We start from the raw sequence: 9,811 nt of genomic DNA, 5'->3' as shown, positions 1-9,811 counted from the left end.
AGTCTTGTGTACTTGGACATTAAAGAGTGCTGCAGTGAAGGAAAAGTGATAAGTTGTTTCATGTTAATGCTCCTCGGCTACTTACATGTTTAATCATGATGTTATTGTCTTCTTTCAAGCTACACCAAGTAGACGGACTGGACTTCCAGTAATTGAACAATGGGATGTAAAGTAGGTACTGATTAGTGGCAATACTACTACTACTAGATATGGGACAACTGATTTAATTTTATAACCACCTTTCTATAGTAAATCGGGTTTATTTCAGTTAAATGAAACAATTGATTGAAACCCTCTTCAGGTTCCATACGCATACTTTCAGATACAATTACTAAACTAATCTAAATTTTCAAAAGGGAATGTTTAACTCGTATTTATTAGAATTGACACAATTTTTGCAGTGAACTATATTAAATAAAATTATATCCTTTGTCTTAAGTACACAGTAAATTAAAAGTGTTTGTAATGAAAGAATTTACTGTCACTAACTGTTAACATATCTTAAGTAGGTAATGGATCTTCGCATTCTGTGGCATGATGAATACATTGTTAATTTCAAATATAGTCCAAAGATTTCAATATACTAGGCCTATCAACTGTAGGATCAGATTCATCATATTGAAAAATCTGAAGTAGTTTCAGTAAAACACCGATAGAATACAGTTGACTGGATTCATTCCGTTAACCGCTGAATGAAAACAATAAATTTGGCAGGGTTTAATCAACAGACTGAAACTGCTCAGCTGGCTTCAGCCATTAGTGCAAAATAATCGCATGATAAATTCGACTTATACGTACAAAAACTCCAACCAATTGAATTATTGACATCAAGTTTATACTGAAATTTTAAATAACCAATCTCCTATGTGGGAAATAGAAAAAGTAATTTTCAATAATAGTTAATAATACTAATATTAATATAATTAATAATTATAATAAATAATGGCTATTCACATTCTGTGACAAAAGTATTTTATACTCTTTATTTCAAATACAAAGTCATTGCAACATACTATCACATTTGTTTAATTTATACAAAACAACTGATGTTATAATAATGCAATAACATTTTAATAAACAATGTATTGAACCAATAAAGCATTGCAAAATTTAATAAAACTCTTAACGATGGTTTTATTATAGGTACCTCTAATTAATCATTCATATAAAATTGTATCATTGAGAATTAATCATACAATTAAGAAACTATTAATATGGATTCGCAGTACGTATTAAAACAATTAATTGAGAAGAAATCAAACAAAAAATTATTTCTGATTATTGATTGTATAAGCTTAGACACAAATAATAACACAGCTATAGAACACACATGTACATGTACGTGTACATAGTCAAACTGAACAATTTAATGTGTGTATAAACACCTAAACTATAATCCTCATGAACAAAACAATTAAGATTCAGAAAGTGACAATGACAAATAATTGAACAATTAATTTTGTCTACTTCTTTAGTATATAATATAAATTAAACTAGGACATTATACAACTGATGTACAAGCCGAGATTATCGAGCTGTAGATAGATTTCCGGCATTAATAATACTGTAATACTACAACTCTGTTGTTCATTAAAACCCTATTGCTCAAATAGCAGCTGGAAAGTTTTCGAGTCTGCTGCTTTAGACTGTTTTCCAGGTCAAGCTTAGCGTTGCCGGCAACAAACCGAATGAATTCATTGTTCGTTGTCATCAAGTTGCCAAAATAATAGGGAGTTTCTCGCAACACGTTACGGGGACAGCTGTTGCTGAGCGGCAACACGGTTGTTATCCTGTTACGTTAAATAACGCACATATACATTTATTATGGAACTACGAGGCTACATGTTATTACGAAGCCCAAACCCAGAAGAAAAAAAAATTACATTTGACTTGACTTGACACTGACTGACACTCGTACTTGGGTATTATGAGCACGTGATTTAGATTATTCAGAACGCTGTGGCTATATGGCCGGTTACCGTCTGTAGATTAGACAGACGGGCGATGAGTGGTGACGTCGACCGTGACGTAACGAAAGGTCAGCCATAACAGTCACATTAACACCAGTGCCTTAGAAATATAAAAAACACAATTTGTAGACTATTTTATTAATTGCATATTATGCATTGCTAATGTATTGAACGTTAATGTAATAAAAGTGTACGCTTAAATAAATTAAAACAGAATAAAAATATACAACTAAAAATTAACCATGTACCAGAATCTACACTTCGTAGTTTATTAAGATATAGTTTTGTTCTCGCAATTTTACTGGAATGTTTCAATTAATAGTCATTAAGAGAAATCATAATTAATTATAAATAATTTTTGTCATATTAAATATGTATGTCATTTAATAGCATAAAATAACTGGAACATTTTGTTTTATTTACTAATAACACTCAAATGATTATGATTTCATTGTATATTGTATGTAAGTGGTAAGAGGGAAATTAGTCTCTCGTCTTGAGATATTTGAAAATTAATTCTTCCATTTACCAATTAAAAATAGTTTTATTATTAATCACTTAAGTATTATCGGACTTTATCAGGACAGTAGGTTCTTATAGAAGGGATATTGGTACAGTTTAAAGTATATAGCAAACCTCGAATCACTTATTCTTAATTGAATATGGTCGGTATTTTCTTTATTATTGATAAAAGTTGTCAACTGGTCAAAAGAACTAAACTTTCTACAACCCGCCATTTTAATAACAATGCACAGTGCTAGAGCTACTTCAAAACCTTTGGCGTCAAGTCTGTGACGTCATAGTCGTTCCCGTCCTTTGAAACTAAGACCGGTGACCGGGCATATAGCCACTCCGTATTCAGAAACCTTCTAACCTCGATATTATGATGGATGTAAGAGAACCAGGTTTTTGTCCACAGTGTGGTACTATATTACCTTTAGTTGGTGAAGCAGGGGGAGTAACATGCTATTTATGCAAAACTTCCTATGGACCTGAAGGTTAGTGCCAATCGTGATAGTTTGTGGGTGTAATAACATTGTTTGCCACAGTATTAGTTTTAAGGTTATGTTTGACTAAACGACAGCCATAACTGAGGAAAACCAAATTCTTAGTTGTTTTGTTGTGTGCCTCTTTTAACCCTTTGACTGAATAATACAATGTTTTTTATCTCCAAAATTGATAAGAGGGTGATAGCTTATCTAAATTGGGTAAATGTAAGGGTAGGGTATGATAAGCGGACCCCGGTTTTTTATATCGCATTTGGCAAACTATATTACTTAATCATAACCATCGATATAATCAATCGATACTGATTAATTATTTTGAATTATTAACTTAAAAAAAATAGTCTATATCAACAGCTGTAAACACTTTAAAATAATACACGTAGGGTAATATTTCAACTTTACATAAGTAATTTCAATTATTAAAAATGGCTGTCAATTTTAGAAAACTACACGACATTGCTTTGAATGCTGATAAGACATAAATAAAATATATTGTTTTTTATGGCTTCAATCTGTTGGACTCGTACCAAAAACCCCATTATGTGAAATTTGTGGGAACGAAACCCCATTTTATTTTAATTTAAAACGTATGATTGTTATTGAGGACTATTAGATACTTTTATATCGATTGATAGTCTAGGATTTGAGATGCGAATATTAGGTATCGAAGACTACATTCTTCGATATAAAAAAACCGAGTCCATTTATCGTACCCTACCCAAATGTAAAGTTAACAGCTGGAGTGATAAAAGACAGGTTTCGCATTATTAACCTATTGCTATAGTCCTCCTGAACAAAAAATTAAGGTTTCAGAGGGTGACAATGATGAAGGTATAGAACTTATCTCGTGCGGACTAATATCTCCTTGTTCTACATCTTTGCTGGGCATCATGTGTTTCTTGTCCTGATTGTTTTTCAACTTCGTTTTGGTTGCTGCTGACATCAGCTATTTCGTCGTCTTTGATTATGTGAAATAAACATGAGGCTGCAGTACAACAAGCGGCCACCAACACAATCATATGATGATTATAAAATGATATGGAATCATCGATATTGATGACCATCCATTTAGGACTGAAAGCAAAATGTCGGATCAAATAAGGTAATAGATATTTCAAAAAACAACATGGTTTGACTAATTTTCAATCTTAAAAATTAATGTATAAATATTATTATAATTTACAAATTAAATATAATATATAAACTTAATTACAACAAAACAATAACATTTATTTATCTTATTTATTTTTGAGGATAAACGTAACTGATTGTGGAACAAAGAAGACACGTAATATGTCACTGTTCTTGTCACCATTATTCAATAAAGATACAAATAATTTTGAATTTATTTTCAAACAAGTATACTTCAGATAAATTATGAACGATGATGTCAAATTGAACTAAGTTTTAGGTTTTAAAAATCTTAATATAGATGAGCTATATTTTTATATGTAAAAGAAATGAATTTGTTTTGTAAAATTTTAGCCTATCTAAAGTACTATTGGGCCATATATTACTATTACTTCACAGGGTTCAAATTCAAATTCAAATTCAAATGACTTTATTTGTATTATATATACAAAAGGGCGAATTTAGGGCCATAAGGCCCTGTCTTACAATTAATTAGGGTTGACATGTGTGATAGCATTTAAAACATGTTCGAATGAACCACCACCAATAATCATAATTTTTTGTCAATACATATATCCTGCAAGATGATCGGCAATGCAGTTACTTCTGAGACCAGTTTTTTAAAGATTTCTTTGTTCATAAAAACATTTTGAACCAATATTTGCATATTCATCATATAGTTCTTGTCACTGTCACTAGCCTCCTATATCAACGAAATAACAGCTGGTTATGACGTCATTAGCAACAGCTGGTAATGACGTCACTAGTCTAAATAAAGAAATCTGGCAATGATTAATTATGAATCTCTATAGGTGTCAAATGTTGTATTTGATAGTATTGATATTTTAAATCGATAATCATCATCCGATTGTGTTGGTGGCCATTAATTATATTGTAGTCCACCATAATGCTGAATCAGAAGAATTTGATACAAATAAAAAACATGTTAATGATGTTCTGAGTAAAAGTTCATATCGGCCTGACACAAGTGCCTCTGGCCATCAGCGCAGCTATAACACCTTCGGTGCTGATGGCGACATACGAAAAACATCCCTCGAGGTAGTACCTATCAATAAAACAATCAAATTCAAGTTGTTTATTCGGATCGTGAATGCCACCGGCCATTACTGCTAGCTAGGAAACGTAACTTGGCAGAACAATAAAGTATTGTTAAGTTTATCTAACCATAACTTCCTACTATCTTGCAAGAAAAGTAGTTTTTCCACTTTTAATTTTCTAAAATTTATTATTTGTTATTTTCATCCTCTAAAAATCCTATATTGTTTTCTTCAGGAGGACAATTGCAGTATGTTAATTAATATGAATTTCATTACCGGTGTAGATAAAAATAAATTTGGAAATAATGCAAACAAATTAACCAAAGTTTTTACACATTAATAAATAGTGTAAAAAACAAACATAAGTTTAACAAATAAGCAAAATTAACGTGACCATAACATCCTAATTTCGTATGTACATACTAACTACTTACAAACCACTTGTGGTACCTTCCAATCACGTTAAAATAGTCTATATTTTCTTGATAAAAAAATAAAACTTACATAAGTCTTGAAATTTTGCATGAAGCTTTTTGAATATTGAGTTCAATTATGGTGTATTTATTCCATGGGGCTTAGCTGAGCATTAAATTAACATTGGTTTTAGGGGTAACCATGGAGGCAATGAGAATATTGTATAATAAATAAATTTATAAAGAAAAATAGTACAAATACATGAGATTTTTAAACAATGTGATATAGTTTTTATCACCTGCACAAAAAATAATTGCCCATTACCTTCAAGATGTTGTATACTTTTGATATAACAGATGAAAAGTAGAGGTGCTAGAACTTACCCTTGAGGATTCTTATCTATTGTATAGATTTAACTGTAGAAAATGTATATGTGCTTTCAAATGTTTTATTATTTAAATAGGTTATCTGTACAAACTGTTGCATGTTAAGTAAATATGACATAAACCAATTTAAAGCCTTTAAAATAATGTAATGTAAAGAATAAAGAACATTTCTATTCAACTTGTTGTTGTAGTTTAGTTATTTATAAATGGTTGCCAGTTATAGAGAATCAACCAGATGTTAAGAATTCCATTAACAACTAATTACCGATTGTTGTCTGGTAATAATTTTTCGAACTGTTTACAATAGATTGTCATGATAATTCCATTTGTAGTTGTATGTAACATGTACGGTTAATAGATTTCAAAGTAAAGTAGGAATTTATTAATCAATAAAATGTAAGAAAGGTCAGATTACATGATACTTACAATAATTTTCCTTTTCCAGTTTTTGGAAGAATGGAGGCCAACTACAGGATATACTTTAATAGATATTCAGAAACAGGAAAAAAAAGAGTTGAAATGGACGAAGGTGAGGAAGCTGATGGACCTGTCGTGGAGAGGAGATGTCCCAAGTGCAATAACGACCCGAATGTCATACGCAACCCTTCAGCTGCGGTCAGCAGATGAGGGCCAAACCGTATTCTACACATGTACCAAGTGCAAGTAAGTTCGTGTGTTTAGTAATAGTTACTGCACACTAATGCTACATTTGTAAACTGAACTAATAAAAATACAACAGCAGATGATGTTAGTATAGAAATTTAGTATAGAAAATTGTTATTATCCCTAGGCCACTATGTTTGGCAGTTTTTCGTACCGGAGACCTAAAAAATAGTACCTTATTAGAAAGAACAGCCTTTATTTGGCTAAGTGGAAAAAGTACAAGTCGTTATGACGATTGGTTCTTATTTTCTGCCTCCCAAATGGAAGCAAGTCAGCAAGAAGGAGGTTACGCTATCCCTACCTACGACTTGTTATTACACAATATAAGTAACTAGGTTAAGATTAGGTTATCGTATATAATATGTTACTAGTAGTAACAAAGTTAAATATAAGCTTTACGAGGATTCATATAATCTGAACTTGAATTTGAGTACTATCTCGAGGGATAATTTTCTTTTTCGTCATAAGCATAGGGTGGCGCCACCAAAGCCTACACTGATGGCTAGCGTATTGCCTGACCTCAGATCACGTTCCAGATTGTCTTACTTTTCCGGTGTCAAATCGCTTTGGACATATGAACTTTCCTATTTTATATTATATTATAATAACAAATAGTACAAGAACCGATTGTCATGTTGTTTTCAAAGTAAGCCAAAAAAAGTCTTTTCTTTCTAATAATGTACTTTTTTAGGTCCCCGGTAAGAAAACTTCCAAAATTAGTGGCTTCTATATAATACTACAGTACTTGTTTGTGTTATTTCGTCACAGGTAACAGCAAGTGTTTAAATATTTCTGATTTGTCATTGTTTTATAAAATGAGGTAAAGGACAGTAACAATAATGAAGCTCATGTTTCAAAAATTTACCTCTACGTCATTTAATTGATATATACTTTAGTAATAGTTATGTTTCCTGAAAATATTTTCCCTACATTTTTTTACTTTTAATGCATATTACTATTAAGCGTGGAATTACAGCAACTTGGAATATGAAAGCCGACAGTCTGCACAAGTAGAGCAGCCCCTAACGAAGCCAATCGGTGTGTCTGTTACAATGTTATTTGATGTCAAATAAGATTATAATCTGTTTAAAAACAATAGTTCATATATTTTACTAATACTTGAGATTTATGAAATTAAGTCTAATTATGTACTGTCCCCTCCTTTAAATATTGGTATTAATAAACTAGTTCTTAACAGCGATTGAAAAGTGACTTGTCTGAAGGAAGAAATAATAATAACACATCAATAGATGTCTGAACATGGATTTTCAAAATCATCCAGCCCAGAAATTCATAGTATTGATTACATGATTTAATCAGGCATCGGTATATCGAGATAGCTGCAAGAACGTAGCCAGAAAACAATTTTGGGGGGTCCAGGCAACTGATATTTTCCGGTAGTGGACAGAGAGTAGGGCCCCATTTTGTTCCTTAAAACGTTCTTGCCCCCGTTTCTTTGTTGAGAACGATCTTTCAGCAGTACATGTCAGTAATACTGAATTATTTAAATAATAATAATCATTTACTTAGAAAGTAATTAAAAAATTTAGGGGGGTCCGGACTCTTTGGAGGGAATCATAAAATAAAGGTAAAACAGGAAGAATACAATGTCAAAACTGTATTTAAGCGAGCCCAAAAGTTGAAGAATTGTTTGAGACCAGTGAATGACAAGATTCCACTGTGTATGCCGGGAGTCTACAAAATTCCTGTGGCTCAGTCCTACATCAGAGACAAAATGTTTAATATCCACATGAGTGAGTGAAACACATTAGACACACAAAATGTCAAGATATGGACAAATTGGCCATAGCAAAAATACAGTTTCATGACCAAGCATGCAATAGAATTAAGAAAAAACAAAAGTACATGTGAAAATTCCCTAATATTATCCAAGAATAAGAAAATCTGTAGAAATAATCAAGAATGAAAATAGCTCCAATAAAGCAGATAGTGTGAAATGTCTTAAAGCTGGCAACTAGTGAGAAGGTATATTGATCATAAATGGTCGGTTGTTGGTTAATAGTCAATCATGAGAAAGGTCCAACTCTTCAACTCGCCTGTACAATAACACATTTTGTGAATTGTAGGCATGATATTAGCAAATAATGTCATAATGAAATAAAGAGTGTTTTAAATGCTTAATTTTCAAAGAATTTTGGGAGTTAACTCTTGGACCCCTCCCACAATGGTGGCTCTTTAGCTTAAATCTGTTATTCCTAATTACAATTTGGCATCCTAAATTGGAGATTGATATTTGAGCAGTGGAACAGTACCGTATCTAAAACTACAAACTTTGGCATCTCAAAGAACAATTATTGGCTTAGTATTTCTTTTCTAAGCACTAAATAACAAGATCAACAGTACAGAGATACTTCAATATAAAAACTGTGAACCATGTTATTTATCAAGACAACAGCAATCAACGTTCATAACTGAAGAAAGCAGAAGAACCATATTAAAACAATAGATTAGTGATAGTGCACTTGATAAGACAATGGAAATACTTCACCTAGATTACACTGTATTTTGTAGTCTATGTGTCCTGATGTCAAAACAATGTAAAGAGTTCATTTTGAGCTTCTTCGTCACCAATTTTTTTTAACTATTCAGACGAACATGACTCCTCCCGATTCTAGGAGCCAACCAAGTCTGTGACAATGTCAGATTCTAGACGCTGCACTAAGAGTGACGTGAACTGGAGCTAAACTTAACATCCGCATTGAATCAATCCTTCTCACCATAGGTACGTTATGTGAAGTGTTTAAATACATGCCTGATCTTTGTTTTTCTTATTTTTCAGATTCAAGGAAAATGAAAAATTCATGAATCATCGAGCCAATGTTGATCAAGATTTTAGGATTATATGTAACCATATTAAAGTTATTTAATCATTTATTTATGTCCAATTTTAATTTTCCTTTTCTGTAGACTATCATAGTAATAAAACATGATATAAAAAATGTTGTAGTTGGAAGAACATAGTTTAAAAATAAATATATTGACTTTATTTGTAATGTATTTTCTTCAGTGGATTACGGTTTCAGACAATAGTTTATGATGTTTGTATCAAAAAATTATATACCCGAACCTCATTCTTTATATTATAGAGTATAGACATTAGATATAATAAAACATCAAACTTAAGCGCTTCACAGATGGTTTGCGAATATATCCTGAAAATC

At 31.6% G+C, this 9,811-nt stretch overlaps 1 protein-coding gene across 1 annotated transcript; it reads left to right on the top strand.

Moving 5' to 3' along the window:
- The first annotated feature begins 2,786 nt into the window (after positions 1-2,786).
- On the top strand, positions 2,787-6,597 carry LOC124364339 (DNA-directed RNA polymerase I subunit RPA12-like). Its single transcript, XM_046819726.1, has 2 exons — positions 2,787-2,968; positions 6,412-6,597. The coding sequence occupies exons 1-2, from the start codon at positions 2,854-2,856 to the stop codon at positions 6,591-6,593; spliced, it is 297 nt and encodes a 98-aa protein (XP_046675682.1). The 5' UTR covers positions 2,787-2,853; the 3' UTR covers positions 6,594-6,597.
- Positions 6,598-9,811: the final 3,214 nt, after the last annotated feature.

Source organism: Homalodisca vitripennis, chromosome 6, assembly GCF_021130785.1.
Source record: "Homalodisca vitripennis isolate AUS2020 chromosome 6, UT_GWSS_2.1, whole genome shotgun sequence".
Lineage (NCBI taxonomy): Eukaryota > Metazoa > Arthropoda > Insecta > Hemiptera > Cicadellidae > Homalodisca > Homalodisca vitripennis.
The sequence above is the reverse complement of the archived record's forward strand: the minus strand, read 5'-3'. Positions and strand labels throughout refer to the sequence as shown.

Coding starts and splice junctions, on each gene's coding strand:
- LOC124364339 (XM_046819726.1), top strand. CDS start 2,854: ATGATGGATGTAAGAGAACCAGGTTTTTGTCCACAGTGTGGTACTATA. Junction 2,969..6,411: donor AACTTCCTATGGACCTGAAG/GTTAGTGCCAAT, acceptor TTCCTTTTCCAG/TTTTTGGAAGAATGGAGGCC.